The 27,542-nt window shown below is 43.9% G+C and overlaps 1 protein-coding gene across 2 annotated transcripts in view; it reads right to left on the bottom strand.

Moving 5' to 3' along the window:
• LOC146801398 (uncharacterized) overlaps positions 1-27,542 on the bottom strand; it is a 459,470-nt gene that overhangs the window by 302,580 nt on the left and 129,348 nt on the right. For both annotated transcript variants that reach the window (XM_085621079.1, XM_085621080.1), the window contains exon 2: positions 25,339-25,785. In XM_085621079.1, the coding sequence (XP_085477205.1) occupies positions 25,339-25,785 (447 nt within the window). The remainder of the gene's footprint in view (positions 1-25,338; positions 25,786-27,542) is intronic.

Here is a 27,542-nt window from a genome sequence, read left to right as displayed (position 1 = left end):
GTTATACACACTTTTCCTTGAATCTTCTGCCCCTTGAATTCCAAAATATCTCCAGAGAAACCTACTTAGGGGCATTTTTATCATGGTTTGTGTCACCCTTGTGCCATCAAGGGGGCACAAGTGTGACCCAAAAACATTTAAAGAGCAATGCAAGGCCACTTTGTGTGGCTTGATACATGGGAAGTAATGCAGGGCAGCACAAGCCCAGGGAGTTGGTCCATGGGTGGAGCACGGGCGGTCCCACGCATCCACCCATGGATTTTGGTTCGTTCCCAGATTTGCCATTAATGATAGTCCTGGGGGTGCTTCAAAATGCTACTCCTCCCTAGGGGAGGCGTAACAAGGTCAAATGTGCTTATTTGTCCTTGGTTTTCCTCTTTCTACGTGTGCTGCATTCTGCAGCACATGTACAAAAAGGAAAAACCCTCAGAGTATTGTTTTTGTGCAGGAAGGTGTCCCTTCTTGCACAAACACAATCCTGTCCACAATGCAGGCACCCTTCCACCATGGTGCAAGAATGCCTGTGTTGGCCCTAAGCAGCAGTTTGTGCGCCAGCACAGTCAAAGAGCAGGAACGTGCTGCATAATGTTAGATATGGCACCTTCCTGCCCTCTTCCTTCAATGCAGCGCAGCGCAGCAAGGTGGCTTGCTGCCTTGCTCCATTGCTTTGCATGAATAGTTGATAAAAATGACCCTATAAGTCTGTTTTCCTACCCTTGTGAGAAACCCCTGTTGGGTCGGACGGTTGTAGCTCTCTCATACCCCGTACTTCAAACAAATCCTTCATAATCATGGCAATCCTGGCATCTGAGTCCCCCAATAAGTCGAGATACTTGTCCTTTTCTCCGATACTATATAGCAGGAGTCGCCAACCTTACTGTAGTGAGAGCTATTTCAGATTTTTGAAAATCATTGTGAGCTACAAAAGGCCAAGCAACTCACGCATTTTTTCCAGATACCCCCATGCCCACTCTACGCCTAATTTCCATGGAGCCAGATACTATGTTTAAACCGTACACTTAGAGTTCCCAAGCTAGAAATGATAAGAATGACACCGGATTTGGGTTGTCACAGTGCTTCAAGACCTTTCAATGATGAACTGTCACAGAAATAATAATTATAATGCACCTCAATTAAATCAATTATACCTTCAATATGGTACTGAATGATGTCCTTTAATGCAGCGTAACCTGGTAGTTTGAAAGGGCGATTCTGAAGAAGTCATAAGTAATCAGAGTGCGTGCGCAGTCACATTGGTGCAAAACGCTTCTGGATTCAAACAGCTATTACTCTTCAATTGCAGCTCTCACAAGATCACTGTGTTTGTCAATGTACGGATGAGCTCAACTTTAGCTTTGATGTACGCAGCTATCTAATGCATGAAGAAAAGCGCTGCATCTGCACTCTACGCTACATTCTTTAAACGTCTACTGGTGGCTCTCCGACACCTCATGAGTAGCTCATGGACCGACATCTCTTTTTTACCATGTTCTTTTTTTTCTTTTTTTTACATTTTCTGGTCTTTTATTGGGGTTTACCCACTCTCACCCAAACTAGCTGCTCAGATTGGCTGAACAGAGCTTAGCTGGGGCAGGTCGAAGCAGGCGACGTTGTTGAAATCACAGCACAAGCAGTATTGAACTGCCCATCAGGGACCACGCCACTTGCCTTCTTGTGACCGGCACTGTGCTCCCATCCTGTGCGACTTACAACTTGTGCAGTGGAGCGGCAGAGGGGCAACCCTAAAACAAGAGCCCAGGACTCTGGTTTGCTAGAGCTGCATACCGCCGTGCAGGTGTTAAGGCGCTCTGCACAGGCCGTCACCCAAACCAACTTCTCAGTTTGGCTAAACTGAGCTTGCACATGTTATTGTATTTCATTCTGTGGCACTGTACACATGGTATTGTAACTCACTTTCTAACAGTGAACATGGTAGTGTAACATACTATGTGGAAAACTGCTCATGGTGCTGTAGATAACACTACTCTCTCGGTTTTGTAGATATTATAAAATTTGAATCAAGGGCCAGGCATAGCACCATGTCCCCGTGCGCGAGCAATAATGAAATGCTTTGCATTTAAAATAAAATAATGCAAATGTGAAAGCAATGCCATACCATACAAAAGTGTGATCCTTTAAATTCAGAAAGTGTAAATCTCTAACATGAAGAAGGGTTTCATCTTACAATATCAGAATATTTTTAGAAGTGATAATAGATTTTAAACAGCATGGAATCCCTCCATGCCTGATGACACAAAAAGGAAAGTTATTTGCACAATGTATGTGGCCTAGGTTGTTATTACTACATGTAGCACCTTTACTGTCAAACAGGAGAGATTTCTGTACAGTGTACACACTAAACTCATGCATTTCAAGGTGCTGCCATGTGTGAGAGTGAAGAAAAAGAATGTAATTCATTGTAAGGAATTGCAGCATTATAGCGCTTACTACCCCTATGACATGTAGGGTGTGTGGTTGGAAGGGTGTTCTCTTTGTTTAGTTATCCTTTGTGGGAAGTGTTTCAATGCCGTGCGTGATGAACAACGAGGTACGGTTATCATGTTATGGGATGCAGTACATAGCAGTGTGGTGGATGCTTCAGTGTGACAGACAGATGCGCAGTTTATGATTTTCGGTCCGCTGACAGCTTTGAACAGCTCTGCTGAGCCCTATGGTATTTCTTATGATTGTAGTTTGCTTAGCTGGCTGCTGCAGAGGTCAGGTCACAAAATGTGTTAAAGAGGTAAGCCGGAATTTATCCCAGCATTTCTAGTTTCATATTGTACATTGCAACCACTAAATGGGTATCTCTTTCTTCCTAGAGATGGCCTGTCCATCTTTAGTGCTTTATAGGGTGAGTTGAGGCCTATGCCAAGGAGATGAAACTTGCTGCTTTTCTGACTGCATCTCAGACACGAGCAGAGAACGTAGATGCAGTCAGCTCCATTGTGAGAGGCTTTTCCTTTGTGTGTTGCAAATTGTAGTTCTATTCCTATTTGCAGACAATCCATCGTCTTTGGTTCTTCTTAAGTAATGCTGGATCAAAAATAGGGTAATTTGTGAAAAGCAGTGGCGGCTGCGGGGCAGGGGGACGGGGGTGTTGAAAAATATAAAATAAAAACGCACTTACCTTTTCCACCACCTTTCCTCCATCTCCGCTTCGCTTCTCTTCTCTTCCTGACTCCAGTCCAGAAGAAGCTGTAGAAAGCACCCGGGCCCACAGGCTCCCCTGAGCCAATCACAAAGCTGCAATGCTGTGTTGTGATTGGTCTGAGCGCCGTGGATCGGCGCACAGATGGGGACACAGAGCCTGTGAATATTCCCCACCAGGTTGTGCATTACAGCCCGGTGAGAAATATGCAAATTACGCATGAATGTTTGGACGGGCCAAGACAGCCTGCCAAGCAGTCATGCGCACTTAATTGTGCACAAACCACTCCTCCTTCCTGAGCCACAAGTCCCGCCCCGCCCTAACAAGGCCCGCAATAGTGAAAAATAAAATAAAATGATAATTACGTTATTATCATTTTATTTTTCACTGCTCTAAGAGCAGTGGGGCGACGCTCCACCACCTTAACAGAGGAGCCGCATCTGGTGAAAAGCAGTCATTAATTGTTCACAATTAGACATAGCTAGTACAGTTAATTATGTCAATGTCCAACGGTGCTGTTGAATTAACCAGAATGGCTGCTAATCACAAATTGCCTGAATTCGGTATCATTGAAGGTGTCCACATGGTACTGTTGCCTGTTATAGATTGGATGGTGACTTTATCATCATTTCTACTCTTGCTTACAGCTTTAACAATTGCAAGCATGGTTGAAGAGCCATTTCCCTCCAAAAGGCCAAAGAGTTAGACATACTACTTCCATCCTGAGTGGGAGAATTAATTTTTATTTACACAAATTAAAGACAACTGTGTATGTTTAGTCTGTGGAGCAAAAGTCGTAGTGATAAAAAACGGAAATGTTGAGAGCCATTTTTTAACCATACACATGCATTTTGAAGTTTGTAGTCACAAAAAGTAAATGAACGGAAAGCTGCATTGCAGACTTAGCAATCTTTTGTTTTACAAGTCCATCCAAGAAAGCTAATGCAGCAACTGAAACATCTTTCAAAGTTACTCATCACTTGATCAAGCACAAAATATTTTTTTCGGATGGAGTTATTGTGAAGGAAGCAATGATTCTAATGGTATAATGCTTATTTAAAGATTTCAAACATAGTGCTGAAATTATGTCTGCCATTTCAGATGTGTAGTCATGAGCGAACACTATGGCAAGAACAGTGTCTGCATTTTCAGCCAACATGATAGAGCAGCTAGAGTGGGATTTAAAGACATGCAAATATTTTTCTATTCAGTGGGATGAATCTTTTGATGTAAGCAATGGTGCCCAGTTCAAAATGTTCGTTAGAATGTTTTTGAAGATTTCACTGATAAAGAGGAATTTTTAACTTTATTGCCTCTGAAAATCACAACCAGAGGAGCTGACTTTCACAATGAAATGAAGACTTATTTTGCCAACCAAAATGTCCCATTGTAAAGGTTAGTGGCAATAACAACTGATAGCGCACCCGCAATGATAGGGCATCATTCTGTTTTCATTGACAATTGTAAAGCAGATCCTGATTTTCCTCCATTATTGAACTACCAATTGCATTTTACACCCACAGGAAATATGTACTATGGTAATGGGATTTGATCACGTGATGACTCCTGTGGTTAAAATTATTAATTCAATTTGAGCAAAAGCCAAGCAGCACCGAAGCTTCAAGCAGCCAAGTATGGTGATCTTTTACTGCATTCTCAGATCTGATGGTCTAGCAGGGGGAACAACCTTTACAACGCAACTTTTACCACGCACTACCATTACAATGAAACTGTTACAGCGCGAGTGCATTGACAACGCAGGACATTACAACGCAAGTCTTTACATCGACTTGCACTAGATGGCGTGCTAACATTAAAAATAGTGTAGTTTACTATCCCAACACCTTCCCTACTGTTACGTGGACTGGAGTTGGAATAGTAAATTACACTTTTTTAATGTTAGCACGCCATCTAGTGCAAGTCGATGTAAAGACTTGCGTTGTAATGTCCTGCGTTGTCAATGCACTCGCGTTGTGAAACTTTCGTTGTAACAGCATGCGTTGTAACAGCATGCGTTGTAACGTCATACATCCGTCTAGCAGGGGAAAATACTGTGTAGATTCCTTTAGCTATTTCCAGCAATCAAAACTTTGATGGAGTGTAGAAATGAAGATACTACCTGGTTATCAAGCATTGAGGAGTTGCTAAATTCATCGTTTTTGACAGCTGTGACCGATACATTAAATGTCTTGAACTGCAAATTGCAAGGAAGAAACAAGACTATCCTACCAACCTGATTAGTTCTGTCAAGGTCAAGGTAAAAAAGCCACGTTTATTTAGACCATTGGTCTTTAAACAGCATAAAATAATATAAAACATTATTCATAAATAATTTAAAAATCAGCATAATACCATCACTGTTTCCAGTCAATCGATACCTTATATTTACATAAAAACACAACAATATCTCATACAATTGGGTTTCATAGAAAGTTATTCCATAGTATGAATATTTCCAGTACCTTCCTAAGGTTAAAATAAAATTTAAAATGATTCCAGCATATAAATCAAAACCTCCGTAGATCAAAGTCATGCTTTACTTTGCTATAAGGCTAGATCAATTCATAGCTTGATTCACAGAGTCATTTTCCCTAAAGCATCTTTTCACCGCATGCATATGTCTACCAATAGCAATATCAAGATTAGGCACACCGGTAAGGAGCCCTATAGACTGGGCCCATATTTTATTACCATACTTTAAGAATATGGGCCTCAGCCAGAGTTTCCGCTGTGTTAAGACAGTCCTGCAGTCAACCAATATATGCGGAGTATCACATTTATTTCCTAGCATACATCTGCAATTGCCATCCAGCTGCATCATTACTAACCTATTTTATCATTTATTCTCCAAGGATTGATCCCAATTCTTAGTCTTAAAATTTCGCACCTGAACCAATGGTTAGGTAGCGTCTCAAGGTACGGGTGCCATGCTTCACTCTGCCATGTTTTGCTCATAAAATGTACTGATTTCTTCTTGTTCATGTACTCGTCATCAACCCTCCTAGCTGCTACCTTCCCTTGGGTCCTTAGTGTCCTTTAATTTGTTTCTACCTGCAATGAATTTGGGCAGATCTTTTAATAAAAATTTTCGCACACCTTGTACAATTGCCTTCTTGTCTTCTTGACCCATTACAAGCTACTAAATTGGATTTCATTTCTACACCATTGGGAAACCTTTAGTACATCCCCTGGATCCTGACGTTTCCAAAATCTTATCAGTGCCATTTGAACTTGTATGCCCCACGATATTGTACCTAGCTCAGTTCTAATCTCCGGGATCATTGATGATCCTGGTAGAGACAATAATGTTTTTAGGCACTTCCCTTCTTCAAGCTCCCACCCTTGTTTACCACTAAAATACAGCACTTCTGCACCATACAATACTCGGGGGAGGGGGGTTTCATCGCACTATATGCCTTTATTAGTGGTCTATGGGACATCTCCCCATAATCCCGGTTGGATGTTTTCAAACCAGATACCGAAGTGAGGGTCTTGGCTGTCTGGGCTGCTATGTGTGTATGCCACTTTAAGGTACTATCGAACCAGACTCCTAGATACTTATATTCCCTCACCATTTCAAGTTTTAATGTATCTAGAAACCATCTGCTCCTAGGGTCTCTTTTCCCAAAGCATAATATTTTTGTTTTATCCTGATTTACTGTTAAATCCTTTGAGTCGCAATAATCATCAAATGCATTAAGCTATCTTTGAAGCCCTATCTCGGTCTGATCGAACATCACCAGGTCATCTGCGTACAGTAAGCACGTAAGGTGTGGTCATTCATTTTCAGGCTGGCGCTTCTCTCCACCTCTAGAGCTTGTCAAGAATTCCTGTCATACGAGGGGAGGAAAACGGTAACCAGCGAAAACGGACTACATCTCCCAGGATGCTTAGCGGTTGAGAGGTTATGTAAACAGGAGAGCTGTTACATAACTCAAGGGAAACACGCCCTTATGTAAACAGGAGAGCTGTTACATAACTCAAGGGAAACACGCCCTTATGTAAACAGGAGAGCTGTTACATAACTCAAGGGAAACACGCCCTTATGTAAACAGGAGAGCTGTTACATAACTCAAGGGAAACACGCCCTTATGTAAACAGGAGAGCTGTTACATAACTCAAGGAAAACACGCCCTATAAAGGGAGGAACCGGGAGGTACAAGGCTGTCGGATATTGTGTTTACACTGACGTACCTGCTTCGTGAAGAGCAGTGTTCCGGAGTGGTGCTCCAGTAAGGCAAGAACGGAGGTAGGTCGAGTCGTTACTCCCTGGGCCGTGTCTTGCCCCATCGTCACCTGTGAAGGACCCGGAAGCTCTACCGGTCAACCATTGAGCTTCGCTTTTTGACTCGGCTGAGTCCAAGCGCAGTGGCGCTTTTGCTGGTTGGAGTCGTAACTCCCAGCCCGACCAGAGACACAGGGACTGCCAGCTGTAACGCACACCAGGAGGTGTTTGCCGCGTTACAGACTCGGAAGTCCACAGGATCGATCGAGCGGCTGCTCTCGGTTCAGTCTTCTTGCTTGTGATTGGGGTATCGGTGACGCATCACCAGGAGGTGACTCCGCGTCCCGGTGCAGTCTGAGGAAGAGGTTGAGCGGCTGCTCCCTTCAGGTAGAGACCCCGGCTGGGTGTTTCCCTGACTCCTCGATTCTCCCCAACACTCTTCGTGCCCCTCACAGCCTACCGATTGGCATTGTCGGCCATTTCATTTCTGCCCTCTGTTGGCATACGCCGGGATCGGCGTATATGCAGAGGACGGTTAGGACCATCCGTGCTGTGGGCTGGTAACGTACTTAGCCTGGAGGATTCCAGTGACTATAACTTTTGTTTGTTCTTTGTATTTTATTTGCCTTCATTAAAAGAACTAACCCTTCACAAGTGGTTGCGTCCTCATTGTCGTGTCTGTTAAACGATCCTGAGACGTTCAGGGCGTTACAAAATATCCGACCTTAATAACACTAACTGTCTCCCGGTCGATAACAGACATGGCAACACTTGATGATGTGCTGGCTGCTTTAGCGGCCATGCAAGTTGAAGTGGCTGCCTCTAGGCAAGAAACAGCCGATGTAAAAGCCAGACTGGATGCTATCCAATTGGACCCGCTCACGCCCAGCACCTCCCTCACGAACCAGACCCCTGCGGTAGTAGTGGAAATGCCGGTAGCCATCCCCTTGGCAACACCAGAGAGGTACAGTGGGGATCCTAACACAGTGCAGGTATTCCTCACACAAGTGGCGCTACATTTATCGTGCAAACCAAAGACGTTCCCCACGAGTCAGGCTCGTGTGGCTTTTCTTATATCCTATTTGGCTGGAAACGCGGTACAATGGGCCGTACCTCTGGTGAGCAGGGACGACCCCCTCTTATGTGATTGGGGTGCTTTTCGCGAGGAATTCCTGAAGGTATTCGACAGAAGGGCTGACTCGTACACGGCGGACCGTGAAATGCTTGAGTTGAGACAGGGATCCAACGACCTGGTGCAGTATCTCAACGCGTTCCGAAGGCTGGTTGCGGAAACCAAGTGGCCTGTTGCTGAACAGACGGCGCTCTTCCATCAAGGGCTGTGCGATGAGCTCAAGGACGCCGTGGCTCATATTGACCCTCAACCCAAGACATGTGAGGGCCTTATCAACCTGGTATTACGGCTGGAACATAGGCTAAGTGAAAGAAAGGGGGATCATGGGAGAAAAGGAAAATCCCTTCCATCCTATGTGACGGTGGGAAGTCCTGAAACTTCCACCGCATCCAAGGGAGAACCCATGGACATCAGCGCAATACGAGCGAGCCTCACAGCCACGGAGAAAGAGTCACGCCGTAAACAAGGATTGTGCCTATATTGTGGCAAAAAAGGCCACTACGTACGTGAATGCCCTGCCAAACCGAAGAGGTCACGTTATCGGGCCAACCGGTCGGTAACAGCCGTGGTGGACATAACGGGGGAAAACTAGAGGACTCCAAGACCAGAGAAGGGGCATCTCGGAGTCACTCATCCATCCCTTCACTTTCCAACTCGGTCACTAAGGGACAACGACACCTGTTTATCACGGTGCACGTGGGAGTGCATGACCAGTGGATACCCGTTGTGGCCATGGTGGATTCAGGGGCCACTGGCATGTTTATGGACCACAACGAGGCATGCAGGGTAGGGCTAGTGCTTCTTCCCAAAGCAGTACCCGAAGACGTCTATGCGGTAGACGGAAGGCGATTGGTGACGGGGCCCATCGGACAGCACACGGGGGTCCTTCCGATGAGATATGGGAGGAACCATTTGGAACAAATCGATTTTAACATCATCCGAGCGCCCCAATATGGCGTCATATTGGGATTGCCGTGGCTACAGAAACACAACCCCTTTGTGGATTGGCCAACACATCGCATCGAAATGACGTCACCGTATTGCATCCTGCATTGTGGAATAAGAACGGAATCCCTTGACGCAGATGAGAGCGGGAGTCAGACGGTGGCTACAGCGGCAGAAAAAGATGTGGCTCTCCCCCAGGCTTATCACAGTTTTGAGGATGTATTTGATGAGGTGAAGGCGGAAGTGCTACCACCACATAGACAGTTTGACTGCCAGATCGACCTGGTGCCAGGGGCCAGCGTTCCCAGCGGCAGGCTGTATGCCCTGACGGAGCCTGAAAACGTGCATCTCCGGGGGTACCTGGATAAACTCCTCAAGCTAGGATTCATCCGCCCGTCCAAGTCTCCGGCCGCCTCGCCACTCTTCTTCATCCCGAAGGCTAATGGGGAGCTGAGAGCCTGTGTGGACTTTAGGGCATTGAATGCGATAACCATAAAAAATCGGTACCCCTTGCCTCTCATCAGGGTACTTCTGGAACAGGTCAAGAAAGCTCGTATCTACACCAAGTTGGATTTGAAAGGGGCATACCATCTGGTGCGCATGAGGGACGGAGACAAGTGGAAGACCGCCTTTAAGACCAGGTTCGGCCTTTTTGAGTACCTCGTCATGCCGTTCGGTCTGTGCAACGCCCCGGCAGCCTTTCAGTACTTTTTGAATGAGGTATTCAGAGAGGAGTTGGATATCTACGTGGTCGTATATATCGACGACATCCTCATCTATTCGTCCAGTGTGGAGGAGCACGTACACCACGTCAAAGCTGTGCTCCAAAAGCTGAGGGAAAACATGCTGTTTTGTAAACTCAGCAAGTGTGACTTCCACGTCACATCCGTGGAATTCCACGGAGTGATGCTGAGTCCAGAGGGACAGGAGATGGCAGAACGAAAGATCAAGGCGGTGAAAGAATGGCCGGTGCCCCAAAGCGTGAAGGACGTCCAAAGTTTCATTGGCTTCGCCAACTTTTACAGGCGGTTTATAGATGGATTTTCAGGAGTGGTGGCCCCAATCACACAGCTACTGAGGAAGTCCAAGGAGTTTGTCTGGTCCCCTGAAGCGAACAAAGCCTTTGAGGCCCTGAAAAGCGCCTTTGGTAAGGCGCCGGTGTTGGCTCACCCCGATCCGGATCTCCCCTACGTGGTGGAAGCGGACGCGTCGGATGTGGCGCTGGGGGCTATCTTGTCCCAACGCAACCACGACACAGGGGTGCTTCATCCCGTTGCGTACATGTCCCGCAAACTCAACGACGCCGAACGCAACTACCATATTGCGGAGAAGGAGCTTCTCGCAATCAAGGACGCCTTCACCGAATGGAGGCATTGGTTGATGGGGGCAAGACATGTGGTATCGGTGTACACGGACCATCGGAACCTACAGTTCATGACGGCCACTAGACACCTTTCTCCCAGGCAGCTGCGGTGGATGATCTTCTTTGCGGGGTTCAACTTCCGCATCACATATCGGCCGGGGACGGAAAACCGGAAGGCGGACGCCCTGTCCCGTCAATCTGCAGTTAAGGAACCATTGCCTGCAACCGAGCGTTCCATCATTTCCCCGAGGATGGTATTGGGGGTTATCCAACCGGATACTTTCCTGAGGGGAATAAAGAGAGGGATCAGGTCATTCGCATGGCGGAGGTGGCTCCTCAGTCACAGAGAATGGCAGCTGAAGGACGGGATACCCCTGAAGGGCAGGTGCCTATTGATACCCACGCCTAGGCTAAGGAAACAAGCATTCATCTGGTGCCATGACTCTCCATGCGCAGGTCATTTGGGCTTTGAAAAAACGGTGGCTAGCATGGGACGGCATTTCTGGTGGCCAACCATGAGAGTGGATGTCAGGAGGTGGGGACAGGAGTGTCCTACGTGTGCTACCATGAAGGCCGACCATGGCCGAACCCAAGGGCTCTTACATCCACTTCCGACCCCGGATAGACCATGGGATAGCATATCACTGGACTTCGTGGTGGGCCTACCGGTAGACCAGGGGATGACGGCAATACTGGTGGTGGTGGATTACTTGACGAAAATGGGGCACTTCATCCCCTGCAAGAGAGTCCCTACGGCCGGGGAATTGGCGTCACTACTCCTAAAGAATGTGGTACGACTGCATGGATTACCTGGGGTGATCGTGTCGGACCGGGGGTCGCAGTTTACTGCGCAATTCTGGAAGACTTGGTGCACTGCGCTGCATGTTAAGACCGCCCTGTCCACCAGCTACCACCCTCAAACGGACGGCCAAACCGAGCGCCTGAACCAAACGCTCAAACAGTATCTGCGATGTTTTGTGGACCAGGGCAGGGAAGAATGGGTCGACTTGCTATGGGTTGCAGAGATAGCCTATAACAACGCCACTCACAGCTCCACACAGTCATCTCCGTTCTATAGCAACTATGGCCAACATCCCAGGTTCTTGCCATTTCTACATCCATTCAGAGAGGACAGGATTCCCGCCACAGCGGACAGGGTGGCACACATAAAAGACACATTGATGCGCTCAAGGGCTGTCCTAATAGAGGCCAAGAGAAGATACAAGGCTGCGGCAGATAGGAAGAGAAGGCCCGGGCCACTGTACCGCACTGGAGACTACGTCTGGATATCCACAAGAAACATGAGGTTTCGAAAGAACAGTGTGTTCCATCCCAAGTACATGGGCCCCTATCGAATTACCAAGTGTATGGGTCCCGTGAACGTGAAGGTGTGCTTGCCCCAGTCATTGCGGATACACCCTGTCTTTCATGTATCATTGCTCAAACCAGCACCCTCCAAGCCGTCTGGGACACCTAGGCCGGTATGCGTGGAGTCGGAGGTGGAGTATGAAGTGTCGGGCATACGGGCGTCCAAATGGCGCAGGGGGAAGCTGTGGTACCTGGTTGCGTGGAAAGGCTATGGCCCGGAGGAGCATTCATGGGAACCGGCTGAAGGGGTTCATGCTCCGCGCTTGGTCTCCTTGTTCCATCGGCGTTTTCCTGCCAGCGCTGGACCCGTGGGGAGCCGCTGAGAGGGAGGATGTACTGTCAAGAATTCCTGTCATACGAGGGGAGGAAAACGGTAACCAGCGAAAACGGACTACATCTCCCAGGATGCTTAGCGGTTGAGAGGTTATGTAAACAGGAGAGCTGTTACATAGCTCAAGGGAAACACGCCCTTATGTAAACAGGAGAGCTGTTACATAACTCAAGGGAAACACGCCCTTATGTAAACAGGAGAGCTGTTACATAACTCAAGGGAAACACGCCCTTATGTAAACAGGAGAGCTGTTACATAACTCAAGGGAAACACGCCCTTATGTAAACAGGAGAGCTGTTACATAACTCAAGGAAAACACGCCCTATAAAGGGAGGAACCGGGAGGTACAAGGCTGTCGGATATTGTGTTTACACCGACGTACCTGCTTCGTGAAGAGCAGTGTTCCGGAGTGGTGCTCCAGTAAGGCAAGAACGGAGGTAGGTCGAGTCGTTACTCCCTGGGCCGTGTCTTGCCCCATCGTCACCTGTGAAGGACCCGGAAGCTCTACCGGTCAACCATTGAGCTTCGCTTTTTGACTCGGCTGAGTCCAAGCGCAGTGGCGCTTTTGCTGGTTGGAGTCGTAACTCCCAGCCCGACCAGAGACACAGGGACTGCCAGCTGTAACGCACACCAGGAGGTGTTTGCCGCGTTACAGACTCGGAAGTCCACAGGATCGATCGAGCGGCTGCTCTCGGTTCAGTCTTCTTGCTTGTGATTGGGGTATCGGTGACGCATCACCAGGAGGTGACTCCGCGTCCCGGTGCAGTCTGAGGAAGAGGTTGAGCGGCTGCTCCCTTCAGGTAGAGACCCCGGCTGGGTGTTTCCCTGACTCCTCGATTCTCCCCAACACTCTTCGTGCCCCTCACAGCCTACCGATTGGCATTGTCGGCCATTTCATTTCTGCCCTCTGTTGGCATACGCCGGGATCGGCGTATATGCAGAGGACGGTTAGGACCATCCGTGCTGTGGGCTGGTAACGTACTTAGCCTGGAGGATTCCAGTGACTATAACTTTTGTTTGTTCTTTGTATTTTATTTGCCTTCATTAAAAGAACTAACCCTTCACAAGTGGTTGCGTCCTCATTGTCGTGTCTGTTAAACGATCCTGAGACGTTCAGGGCGTTACAGAGCTACAGGTAAGTCTGCTAGGTAAATGGCAAATAGGAGGGGTGCCAACACATAGCCTTGTCTCAGTCCATTTTCAATAGCTATTTTCACTGTCAAGGACCCGGCCGTGTCCTTAATTACCTGCTCCCAATTCCCTCTATGTAACTCATGGATAATACACAGCAGGCTTTTTGGGATGTTATATTTTTCCATGGTTTCCCATAGACATTGCCGGTCCACTAAATCAAAAGCGGCCACAAGTCCACAAAGCAACAGAAAAGCTTCCCCACTTGTTCAATTGATTCCCGTGCCACTGCCCATAGTGCGAAACACTGGTCGATTAAGGAATGTCCCTCCTTAAAGCCACCCTGTTCTACTGGCACAATCGACTCTTGCTCCACCCAATCTTTTAATCTGTCTAGTAGTATTTTAGCAAAGACTTTCTCCCCTATGTCCAGCAGGTTTATCATTATCAGTCTATAATTTTTGTGGGAATTCATGTCTCCCTTTTTGTGCACCGGTCTGATTATGGAGCCCTTCCAATTATTTGGCATTTTTCCAGAATCTAAAATGGTCATAAACATACCTGATAGGAATTCAGCCCACCACTGTATCTGAGACTTTATTATAATGTCAAAACATACCAATTAAAACATACCCTTCTCATACAGCATATGCAGAAAAGGAAGATGCAACACTTCCCTTTTGTGCTCCAAATCCTTTCAGAACAGAAAGCTGAGGCTGAGCTTCTGAACATTGAATTGTACAGTAGCTCAGACTGCAATGACCGATTTAGTGATTCTGAGCAACTAGCACCCAGTGTGAGCTTTACTTCAAACCCCTTTATGGAAGTGGATGTTAGTGACATTTCAGAACAAATTAGTTTGCTGGTTAATCATGACTGTGAAGATTGTCACTCTTCAAAATGACACTGAATTGAATTTATTTAAAGCTAGACAATCTGAAATTAATTTTTGGAGTCATGTGGATACTGAAGAGTACAAGAAAATCCGCATGGCTGCGATGAAACTTTTTTCCCTGTTTGGCCCCACTTATGTTTGTGAATCAGCCTTCTCTGATATGAACATTGTAAAATCAAAGCTTGAAATACATCTGACTGACAAACATTTGAATGACTACATCAGATTTGCGCTTTCAGGCTATACCCAGATTATAGGGGATTGGTAGATGACAGGCAGTGTCAGGTTTCTCACTGATATAGTGGAAATGTTTGTTTTATAAATCTTTCAAAGCTTTTTATTGGCTAAACAAGAACAAAGCAATGTTAATCAGTCTTAATCAGTGACTCCAAGAACAAAGTAGCTGGAAAGAAGAATCCTCAGCATCTTTTAAAGTTTTGTATTAGTTTAGTCGTATAATATATATTTATTGTTTCAGGTATTTAAAACCATTACCAGTCACAGCAGATTTATATATATATATATATACTCATATAAAAGAAAAATAAACACAATATATGCTAACAGTATGACAACACTGTTTAAGAGTGAGTTAAAAATTCAACGCGTCTTAGTTTATGTATCCTGAAAACTCTGGATTGAAAAGGTGCTTGTGCTTAACAGTGCGACAGGTTAAAGGTTGCAGAGATGGTCTTCTATTTGTTCATTAGAGTGAGATTTGAGCGCCTCAACAGGTGTTATGATTTTAGCTGCGTTGTAGGCATGCAAAATTTGCTTCTCAGTGGCCAATAGGCAAATTGACTGTTAGGGATATTCAGTGCTGAGTGAATGGCAGTGGTAAATTTCCTGAACCTTGCTAGGATCACGGGGTGGATTGAGAGAAGCACAGTTCAGTTGCCGCTTTGCAGGTGCGTATCCCGTTATCCAATAGTAAAGAGATCTAACAGGCGTCCATGTTCATTATTTAGTATGGGGCAGCAACAGAGCAGATGGTACCTGAATTCATTACGGTATTTGCACAATCTACATGATCTTACCATGTGTGCCTATTGCTTGGTGCAAGTATGGCTGTGCTTTCACCTGCTATGTAAGAGCGGTTAAGTACTTCTGTGACTGTGGATCAGTGCAAATTGCCCATAACTTGCTCTACAGAGATTTTTTTACTGCAAATTCACTCTTTGTTTCCAAATGGACAGTGAAATGTCAATTTCCTGAAAACTACTAACTTTAATTTGTAGGTGTTTGATCGCTTGGGCTAGATACTCATGCCATTGATTGTTAGCCACATCAAATACTACTTTAAGCCGGGCCTTGAGGGAGTTCTCCAGTGCATCTATGATCCAGATGTAATATTTTGAGTGCACTCATTGGCACTTTAATTCTTGGCTTGTGAGGCCTAACACTAGTCTGAGCCCCATCCTTTTCACATGGTTGATATTTTTGCCACCTGCTTGTTCATCTGTGTATAATCTTTTTGAATAGGTTATCCAGTCCCTCTCTGCCACTCCATTTTCCCTGGTCTGAGAGAAGTTGCTTAGTTTGTTTAGGTACTCCCAGATTTTTCTCTTGGAGCAATGCAAAGATCTTAATCCATTCTTTCTCAACTTTCTTTCTTTTCAGTTGCCATACTTTTCAGATAGCCACTGCTGATCTTCGTGTTTTTGCTTGTTTGTGAACCGCCAGGTTTCTCCAAACTTGGTGTTTGCTGCAAACAAGTTCCTTGAAGTTTATTAGGGGACAAGATGTCCGGCTGTTTTTCCTTGTGCTTGTGATTACCTCTGGTACTCCACTAAGTGTATTATGAACGTTCGCCATATTTTTGTCCAAGATTTCTAATAAGGAATGAGCTTAAGTGCGGCACGATCTACCTGTTTTGTCACAAACCACTCTCCCTTCCTTGTGCAGGAGTTTCCTTTCCACTTAATCCTTTTCATGGCTTTGTGAAGTTTTTTGCCTGTTGCTTCACCGCATGAGAATAGTTGGGCAGAATGATTTGATGCTAGCTCCAGAGACACACGCAGGGTTCTATGGTCACTTTCCCTCCGATCGTTGATTTCAAAAGAACTGATGTTCGGAATTAATATATCCTTCATAAAAATGTAGTAAATGGTCAACACGTCCCTGAATGTCAGGAGGAGGAAAGTTCTCACTTGTTTTCTTAAGATTTTGCACAGAGGCTAACTTATAGGTGTTAAGGAAACTCTGGAATAACCCTCCATCTGTCGAACGTGTGGATGAGTGTGATTGGGTGACCAAGGCCCTGGATATTAAAATTGCCCAATAAAATGGTCTTATGGTTTGGGTAGCAATTAAGCAAATTTTCAGTTGTTTCACACAGTTCCTCCAAGGCCAGCCGTTTTTGTTTCTGTCCCACAATAAGATAGCAGTTTAGGAGCAGCAATGAAAGTGGTTTTGATTGCATCTTAAGCTCTTAATGAGTAAAGCGTGCACTAAGGACGAGTTGGTACTTATAGGGGTTGCTTCTAATTTACGATTATGCTTCACAAAGACCGAGAGACCTCCAGATGGATGTCCAAAGATGTGACGTATAATTGCTGGAGTCCAGAATTCATATAATTCTGGCAGCATCGTCGTACTTGTGGCCCAGGTCTCCTGCAGGAATGGTAACCTAATACTGATTCTCCTTCCTTGATTTTCTTAAGACCAGTCACATTCCATAAGATTATCTTTAGGTGTGCGATAGAGCTGGGGTAGACTGGCTTATGTTCTTTTTGCTTGCTAGGGATGTCGGTGCTTTTGGCATGTATGCCCGTGACATGCACAGTTTTCTCATCAATAATTTCACTACAAATGTTGCAGTAATATTATCAATGATGTCATAGAAGATGTCATGAGTGATGTAATATGTGGGGTAATTAGCAGTGCAAGGCGAGGGAGCGAGTATAGTTACCTTAGGCTGCTGAATTTCTATGGTTTTGTGTGTGTAAAATCTGTACCTAACTATAATGTCCCTGTAACCCTTGTTTTTTTCAGTGAATTTCTACATTTTTTAATGCTATTTCCCAACTATAACAGCCCTATAACCTTTTATTTTCTGTGAATTTCTCAGTTTTTAATGTTATTTCATAACTATAACGTCCCTGTAACCTTGGTGTGGAAGTCGTCGTGTGGGTGTGTCAGTGATTGTGTGTGGTGGATGTGTCAGTGCATGTGTGACTACCTGTGTGGGTCTGAGAGTGGGTGTGTGAGTGGCTGTATGGGTAAGTGTGTGTGTGAGTGTTTGTGTGGGTGTGTAAGTGGGTGTGTGAGTGCGTGTGTGACTAGCTATGTGGGTCTGTGAGTGGGTATGTGAGTGGTTTTGTGGGTCTCTGAGTTGGTGTGTGAGTGGCTGTACAGCTGTATGAGTGGGTGTTTGAGTGGTTGTGTGGGTGTGTACGTGGGTGTGTGAGTGCATGTGTGGGTCTGTCAGTGGGTGTGTGAGTAGTTGTCTGGGTCTCTGAGTGGGTATGTGAGTGGCTGTATGGGTGTGTGAGTGGGTGAGTGGGTGTGTGAGTGGTGTTCATGGTCTCTGAGTGCATGTGTGAGTGGTTGTATGGATGTACAAGTGGGTGTGTGAGTAGTTGTGTGGTTGTATAAGTGGATGTGTGAGTGTATGAGTGGATCTGTGAGAGGGTATAAATATTTTTTAATTGGGATCTGGATCCACGGCGGATTCACATGGGGTGCATTGAACGCCGCAGTGGATCAGTGGCTCCTCATATGCCCCCAAAACATTTTTGGGGACAATTTCTTGCCTGTGAGGGGTCCCTCACAGACCTCTCCATTAGACCCATGGGGTCAGGATACTTCTATCCTGACCCTTTATATCCCATTTCCACTCTATCCTCCCTCCCCTCACTGGGAACCATGTCCTGATTGACCAAATGGCGGCCACAATTTTTCTCTCAGGTTGAGGCCAGCCAATCACGGCATTGCTGTTGGCACATGGATCCAGTAGATCCACCGCTGTGGATCCGCAACTCTAAACATTCATAAATCTTTTTTCTTTAACAACTCCAAAACTACTAAATAGATTTAAAATTACAAAAAGCACTCTTTTTGGAACAAGATCTAGCTTTCTGCCAAATTTGGTCTAATTCTGTTCAGCCGTTCGGGCTGTAGTCATGACTAAAATTCTTATCATGCCGGGTTTGGTGTCTCAGTGGACTAATGCGTCTACTGCAGGCGCCTGTGTTGTTCGACCTCATGGTCACAGGTTCAAATGCCGGTGGGTCCACTCAGCCTTTCATTCATCTGAGGTCGATAAAATGAGTACCATTGAGTTGGGTAACAACAAACATCTGTTATTCAGCGCCAAGATACCTGTAGTGGTGAACGTGCGCTATACAAATACACATGTTATGTTATGGGAAATTGCATCAGGAAAATGCATTTTGGGACCCCCCCTTTTTCTCAGCCCCCACTTGACGAATCACCCAAAACTTTCTAGACAGCAGCTGAAGTGAGTGGCAAAATAGTTTTTAAACTTTTGTGAAGGTTCGTCAAACGGCACTAAAGTTATTTGCACAACAAAACACGCTTTTCCTATGGAAACTAGGTCATAACTATAACTACCTACTAATACATACTCCCCTCATTTAATTTTTCACCTAACATCAATCCACCCCCTATTGTTACATGACTGCCCACCGACCCCCTAGTTGTAAATTCTTGTAAAACATGTTCTCAATAAGGCAGTGTCTCCTTCCTAAGGCTAACAAATCGTTAAAACCTCTTTTCGTTAACAACAGCGCATTAACCGTGGCTGGGTCCGACCCAATTGTGCCCCCTGTCCCTACATCTGAATCTATTAATAGACTGGTTGGTGACCGATCAAATTTGGGCAGACTGAGCAGTAATACATCTGATACCACGAGTAGGAATCATCTTGGGCCTAACATAGATGTGCTGGGATTGCCACTGGCAGCCTGCCCCTTTTTTCTGGTGCTGGCAAGGGTACCAACACTTAAGAAGGAACAGAGGGAAACTTGGGATCAATTGCGCAATACTTGGGCGGACTAGTTAGCTAAGAATAAGAGGTTTAATGTGTTACACACAAATGAGATAATTATGGTACGAAGAGTGGGGTGGTTTGGTGATTCACCTAAGAACATAGAAGGGGATTGTATTGTTATATGTTTTCGCAGACCATCAATGGTAAGATCTTTGTTGAGAAGCCAGTAGATTATAGCCACCAACCCATCAAACATTTGGTTTCTACCATTGGGCTACTTCTATAAACCAACTTCTGGATGCCCTTTAAATGAGCCTGTTCTCTTGGCTGCCCAAAATAGATTCTTAGCACTGTCTGATTTGGATACTCAGGACTGACTACCGCTGCCTCCTGAGACTAATGGTGCCGATGATATATTTACACGCCCTCACATATAACTGAGATACATGATCACGCTGTTATAGTTAAGGCTCCCGATAACCTAGATCTGAATTTACTTAGCTGGAACTAGTTTATTAAAAAAGGTGGTGACTCCCAACCTAGCTGTTACAAGCCAATTTCCCTAATTGATAACACTTTGAAAATCCTAGGGAGGGTTCTATATAACAAGAATAAAACATGGACCAATAGTAATTTTATTTTACAACCATGTCAACTAGTGTTCAGGAGTAAAGTAGGCACTATTGAACAATGCCTAAATCTTAATCTAATAATCTGGAAATACACTATTGCACAACGCTCACCAATATACTTGGCTTTTATGGACCTGACCTCTGCTTTTGATTATGTTAATCGGTCACGATTAGGGTCCATTTTTATTAGAATATGGATTAGATGAGGTTTTGGTACCCTTTTTAGCATACCTGCATAAGGACTTGAAAGCCCAGCTCAGGATCAACACCGCTGGAGAGGTCTCCAATGACATCAAAGTTTGTAGAGGGCTCAGGGAGGGTTGCGTTCTGGCCCCTCTACTTTTTTATCATATATAATAATAATCTACACAAATCACTGATAGCGCTTACTAATGATGTCCCGAAAGTTAATAGTAACATACTATACTATACCTACTATACGCTGACGGTGCGGTATTAATGGGCCGTACACCTAACGCCCTACGCATCTTAGTGCAGGGTTTTGCTGATTTTATGGCCATCTTAAACCTATGCACTAATTTAAAAAAATCTTTTATAATGGCTTGCAGGTCGAGGAAGCGCCTTTTAAACTCTATCTCTGTGGGCAATCAATGTTTACAATGTACTAGCACACATTTAGGGTTAATTTTTGCTGCTAATGGTTCTTGGCTCGATCATATGGTGTACTGTAGGAACAAGTTTTCAAAAGCTAATAATTTGGTTCTTAGTCTCCCCCAACCAAGGAGAACGGGAGCTATCATAGCCATTTAAAAAAATAAAAAAATCTGTGTATTCCTACGCAATTTATGGCAAAGAGGTATGGGGTTACTCAAAGAGTTGTAGTATTCAGTGTGAGGAAAATAGGTTTTGTCAGAAACTTTTGGGTGCCCTTTTATCTACGTCCCAATATGTTTGCCACAGCGAACTAAAATTACACTATATAAAAGACTACATAAAGGCCCGCCCTGCTTTATTTTGGCTAGCCATTTGGAAAAACCCAGCGACATCTTATTTTTAAAAGTATTCTCCCGTTCACCTTGAAGCTGAATATAGGAATATTCTTAATTTGGAAGATGATGAGTTCGTTTTTCGAGTCAGCACTTTCTTGAAAACCGCTGTGCGTGCCCGCAACACGATGTGCGCTTTATGAATAATGTTTTATTGAATATGTTTTATACTGTTATTATGATCATGATGAACTTGTGTATTACATGTGCCACCTTGATGCTTCATATAGGAATTTTCTCAACTTGCAAAACGATGAACTGGCTCCCCGAGTTGGCACTTTTTGACATTGTTGTGTGTGCCTGCAATATGATGTGCACTTTATGAAAAATGTTTTATCAAATCTGTTTTTTATATTATTATCATGAATTTGTGTTTTTATGCGCTGTTATGTGAATTGCTCTTTTATGGATATGTTTTTTTATCTGAATAAAGTAAATGAATAGAATAGAATTATTGAAATTGTGTAATTAATTTTAGGTACGGGTTGTGAGGTTTATAGGGGTAAACGGTGGGAAGTAATTTATGTTTAATTAATTAATAATTAGTTGATCATTAATTAATTAATTGAAAATTAAATATGGAAATTTTGTAATTAATTTTAGGTGTGGGTTGTAGTGTTTCTAGGGGTAAAGGGTGGGAAGTAATTTATGTTTAATCAATAATTGGTTGATAATTTTTTTAATAAGGGTATTTTTTATTTTTGTGTGTGTTGGTTTTACTTTTATAGGGGTACAGTGTGGGGAGTAAATTAATTTTAGTTACTTTATAATTGATGTTAAATATAATTAGTTTTTTAATTGAAAATAAGTTTTAATTGTGTAAATAATTTTTATACATTTTAATTTTAGCTCTGGGTTGCGGGGATCATAGGGGTAAAGTGTGGGAAGGTAATTCATTTTTATGAGTTTTAATTTGTTTTTAAATAATAATATTTCTTTATCTGGTAATTAATTACGTTAATTAAGGAAGTACTTATTTGTTTTAAAATTATTTTTTATTTAATTTAATATTTGTAGGTATTTGTCATACGTAGTTAACATTGTAATATGTTTTTTTAAAACATTTTAATATCAAATATAATTGTATTTACATTTTTACCATATTTATATATTTTTTAATTTATTTAGTTTTAAAAAATATTTTTGTTGTTGATATTTTGTTTGTTTTTAATTTTGAACTGACTGGAGTGAGAATATTAATTATTATCCCACCGTTATCCAACACTTTCCCTACTGTTGCACTCACTGAAGTGGGAATAGCAATTTGTACCCCTTCGCTAGCCAACGCTTTCCGTACTGTTGCACTGACTGGAGGGGAATAGTAATTTTTACCCCTCTGCTATCCAACACTTTCTCTACTGTTGCACTCACTGGAGTGGGTATAGTCATTTTTACCCCTCCGCTATCCAACACTTTCCCTACTGTGGCACTCACTGTAGTGGAAACAGTAATTTTTACCCCTCCGCTATCCTACACTTCCCCTACTGTTGCACTGACTGGAGTGGGAAATTTAAGTTTGAAGAATTTTAAATAGTTTAATGTTTTAATTTATAATAGAATGTGTTTTTTTTAATTCGATTTTATATTATTGTACATATATATATATTTGTAAATTGATTTTTAAATGATCAAATAAATAAAAATTAATAGTTTATTAATTGTTTTTAAAGTAAATATGTATATTATTAACTATGGGGCCGATGCCGATCCGGGTCGGAAAGCACTCCGAGCGAGCCGGATCCGGAGTGTTTTCCGACCGAGCTAGAGTCCTGCAGTCCGACCGAGCGAGTACGATGCGGCCATAGAAGTCAATGGGAGCCGGCCGTACGACACATACATGGGCTCCCATTGACTGAATGGATACGTCGTGGACAAGTGCGCCCCCTACAGTGGGTACGTGTCGGTGCCATCCGCACCGTACATGGCTCTCCCCCTGTGCCCGAGTCGTAGGGCTGCGGGTGACAGGTGGTCCGACACGGACCCCCAAAGGCAACCACCCGGACGACTTGCGAGCCGGACACTCCAGCTCACACAGGCTGTCCGACGCGTGCATCCTACTGGCTCGGTCATGAATCGCATCCATTGCACGCCACGGTTAGCTTATGACCGAGATGTACGGAGCGGTTCGGACCCGGAAACGACTCAGTCTGTGAATTCATGTAGCTCGCATCGTACTTGCTCGCTCGTACAGCTGTACGAGTCGGCCAGAAAACTCGCGTACGGCTCATAGTTTTTCTGGTCGGATCACGTTCGGTGCCCTTCCGACCCAGATCGGAATCGGACCCTAAGTCTACCTTATTTTTTAATATTAATTTTATTATTTAACATATTTAATATTTATTATTTTATTTTATATATATATAAATCGATATTTTGTACAACTATATTTTACACATCGATTATTGTTGTTGATATTTTTGTGCTTACCTGTTTAAATATAGGTAGTCGATCTTTTTACATTCTATATTTTTTTCTTCTATATTTTTTACATTGATATTCTGTCAGTGAACCGAGATGTCTAATGGCTAGTAATCTACCAAACATAGGGGCATATTATCAAGACCGGCGGTAAAATTATCGCCGCTTTAGTGGCAGAAAACTGCCGCTAAAACGGCGATAATGGGCTTGATAATATGCTCTATGGAATTCCAGTTGAAGCCCATGTTAGATTGTAGTGATGATCGTTATCTACCTATGACCAACGCTAAGTTAGCATAACCGCGTTAAATGTTAGAAAGCCATTTTGCCGCTTTTGCTGCTTTTGCACACGACACTGTAGTCACATGTTATTAGAAGTGAGAAATGCTTACTCGACTTTGCTTCACATGAGAACTGTCTGTTGTTAACATCTTGAACAGTGAATAGCGACCTTGGTCTGTACACAGTGTAACAGAAACAGTCTGGATCGCTAGACGGTGCATGTTGTTGAGTTCAGGTTGATCGACCCACTAGTTTAGCCATAACATGCACGCAGCTGCAAATACCTGAAAGTCGAATGCTTTTAATATTGCAGTGTTACATGTTTTCAACACATTCTGAAGAAGAGCGTTCCTAGGAGCAGAGCATAGCTGATCCTGTGATGTGAACTCTCTGAGCTGATCTATACGGTATGGGGTTCCCCATTCAAGCCTAGAGACCTTTCATTAGTCTAATAATACTATTAGTGTGTTAGAGAAAGGAAGGTGGCCTAGAGCCACTTTCATTTTAGTATGATTGCTCCTTTCATTTTCTATGGTATTGTAACTATGCTGATGGTTTTGATTTTAATCGTTTGTCTGCTAATGTTAGCCAAACTGCTGCATATTAGGACATGAGGTTTATAAAATAAACTCTTTAAACTTTTCCCGTGTCTCTGTTTATTCTGTTGTGGACTGGTACGAGAATAATTACGAAAAGGTGTTTCTGATTCCCACCATTCCTGAGAAATATACTAAGTCGCTTGTTCTGGGTTGTCTATACATTGGGACCGCCGAGCTAAACCTCGGATAACGAATGGGACACTGATGCTGGCCGGATAGGGGGTTCGGGGTTCTGAGGTGAGTTTTTGGTACACCGCAATTCACTGAGGGCCTGGGTTCCTGCGCATAGTTCTGCGCATAAGCAGAATCCCTGCAACAAGATGTGAAGGACATCTAACATGGGCTTCAATTGGAATTCCATAGAGCATATTATCAAGCCCATTATCGCCGTTTTAGAGGCAGCTTTCTGCCGCTAAAGAGGCGATAATTTTATCGCCTGTCTCGATAATATGCCCCCCAAGAAGTTGGTGCTTCATTAAAACTGCCAAAATCAACGCAAACACCCCTGTTCATTAAGACCTTTCAGTGATAGTTGTCCTTCAACTGAGTTTCAACTCGAGGTAGTCTGTGCTCAGCTACAGACACGACTTTATTATTAATCTTTTTGTTGCACAGGAAATCCTCAAGTTTGCATTGGGTATCCAGCATCTTCTGGTCATACATCTAGCCATAAAAAGCATTGGCAAAACCAGGTAAACAATTTAAAAATATTAACATAGTTAGCAAGGAGAACTGCACAGATGTCACCCTATAACATTTAGCATGTGTTGTTTCTTTCAAATGGGGTTAAAACAGACTTTGTCCTGTTGGAAATGGATGTAAGTTACGTTTATTTACACATAGATTTCCCAAAACCAGGTACTTCGCAACCAATGAAAAAAAGTAATAAATTCGAAGTATCTCACCGTGTGTGGCTCGGATCCTGACCTTCACACCTTCTCCCTTTACCTTCAACCCACTGGGAAGTGTCACCTGGCAGTAATATATGCCATGATCATCCGTAGTCACGTTGAGGATGGTCAGGGAGGCCACCCCTGCGGACATGTCCCCACTGACGAAGGCTCTGGAATAGTTAGCCACAAGAGTCTTGTTATTCTCCATGAAATGCAGGGTGTGCTTCCCATCTTCTCTGTACCAGTCAACAGTCAAGTCATGGAGAGATGAGCCCTTTGGGCTGAAGAACTGGCAGCCCAGGACTATTGTCTCACCCACTCTGGCTTTCTCCTTGCTTGGTTCTTGAATTATAAACGGCTCCCAAGTCATGGGGTCCCTCGATTCAGCTTCCTCAGCACCAGTGATATTTGGCACAATCGTAGCATTCGGTAGCAGGTTTCCTGCGACAACATGGGTACCTGTGGAGGAAGACGATAGCAAGTTACGCACTGTAGCATCACAAGATAGGAACTGTATGCCTATGGAGGAAGAGGAATTGTCCGACACACACTCATTCTGCAACTCCCATCCCAGGTTATAAGTAGCGGGCCAGCATTTCCTTCTTCACTATGCTGTATGTTGTAAGAACAAGGGTAAAGAGTCCTTTCCACCAACCAGCAGATACTAGCATCGCCAGAGTAAGAGGAGCCCTTGTGAGATCTGTGTAGCCAGGTGGCTACAACTTCCACATTTACAACAGACAAGTGCTTTCTCAGCTCTTCCTAGCTCTGGGATAATCCTGCTCAGTTATTATCCCTGCACAGCACGTTTCTCTTCGTGAACTGATCTAATCCTTATCTAAGACGGTTCAATGTCTTTAGCGGTAGTTATGGCTTCCTGGAGGGTAGAGACACTAATGTCCCAGACTCACTCAGATTTTATGCTCTTAGTATTCACTATAGTTTTCTTTCTAATGGTCTTGTCAGATATATTTCCAAAATTACTCGACAGGAGAGGCTTTTAATCCAATTACAAAGTTATCAAATGTTTTCCCTGCTCTTTGCACAGGAGTATAAAACCTATCCCTTTGTAAGGCTATGCAGGCCTGTACTTAAAATATCTTTCTCATCCTAGTAACGCATCTTCACATTCGTTAATACCACTTTGTTCTGGAACAGTCAACGGTAAGTGCAAAATACTGTCGGTTCCTTTAATCCAAGACAGTGTAACAAGGTGTGGCCATGCCCATCAATGGCCATTTCACCTGCATCAGTATCTTCAAGTATGACATACATTCTTCCTTCTGCACCATAAACACGCCCCTTGTATATTGCAAGAATTAAGGAGGGCGTCGAATTGCAGGGGGAACAATATAATGGTGAAAATGATGAAAATGCAATAATAATACAAAAATGCAATTTAAGAATATTAATAGAGTTCATAAAAACACAAAACAATAATCAATGGACTGAGGAAACTAAAGGTCCAGAACACACAGTTGGCATATGCATTGAACACTGTGAATAACGTTGTGCAAATATTTTGTCTGCATGTCACAATTTGTGTTGCAAACCCCTAAATTACAATATGTGACCTCACCACTCAATTAACAAGAAAACGCTTAATGACCGATATGTGTGACAGTAGGCGTGCACAGATGTCTCATGTGATATAAATGATTATACTTAGAACTAAAATCTCCACTTCTGCTTTTGTTTCTTGCTATGCACGTTTCTGAAAGGTTATCATATGGAACTTGTATGTGTTCAAATCATAGCCCTAATTACTTAAATGTACCTTGCGTGATACTTACTGTGGACTCTGGAAATACCAAAATGATCTCTCCTTCGTAAATTTGGTCTGAGAGCCAGTGCTTTGCAGCTGTATCACCCAACAGAAGAAGAAATAGATCAAATATACCCTCTACAAATTAAGGCTTGCCCTGCGGGGTACTCAATCAAGTCAATAGTGAAGAATGATAGGAACGAGCGGATGGTCCTAAATCGAGGCTTCGGGTCTAGGGATGTATCGTGAGCAGCTGTACTGGCTCAGCACAGAGCTGAGTACCTTTATGCACTTCCACGGTCTAAAGTTCATTCATTTCATCCAATAATTCTCTGATTTAGAGCTTATCTGACAATGCAGGTGCAGTCGCAGCCTACTCATGCTGCACATGACGAGGCTAGCTCCTTCGGGCAGTGGAAGCAGACAACACACTGTTCCCACAAAACACCAG

The sequence above is a fragment of the Triturus cristatus genome, chromosome 8 (genome assembly GCF_964204655.1).
Source record: "Triturus cristatus chromosome 8, aTriCri1.1, whole genome shotgun sequence".
Classification (NCBI taxonomy): domain Eukaryota; kingdom Metazoa; phylum Chordata; class Amphibia; order Caudata; family Salamandridae; genus Triturus; species Triturus cristatus.
Note: the sequence above shows the minus strand (reverse complement) of the source record. Positions and strands in the feature narration are given on the sequence as shown.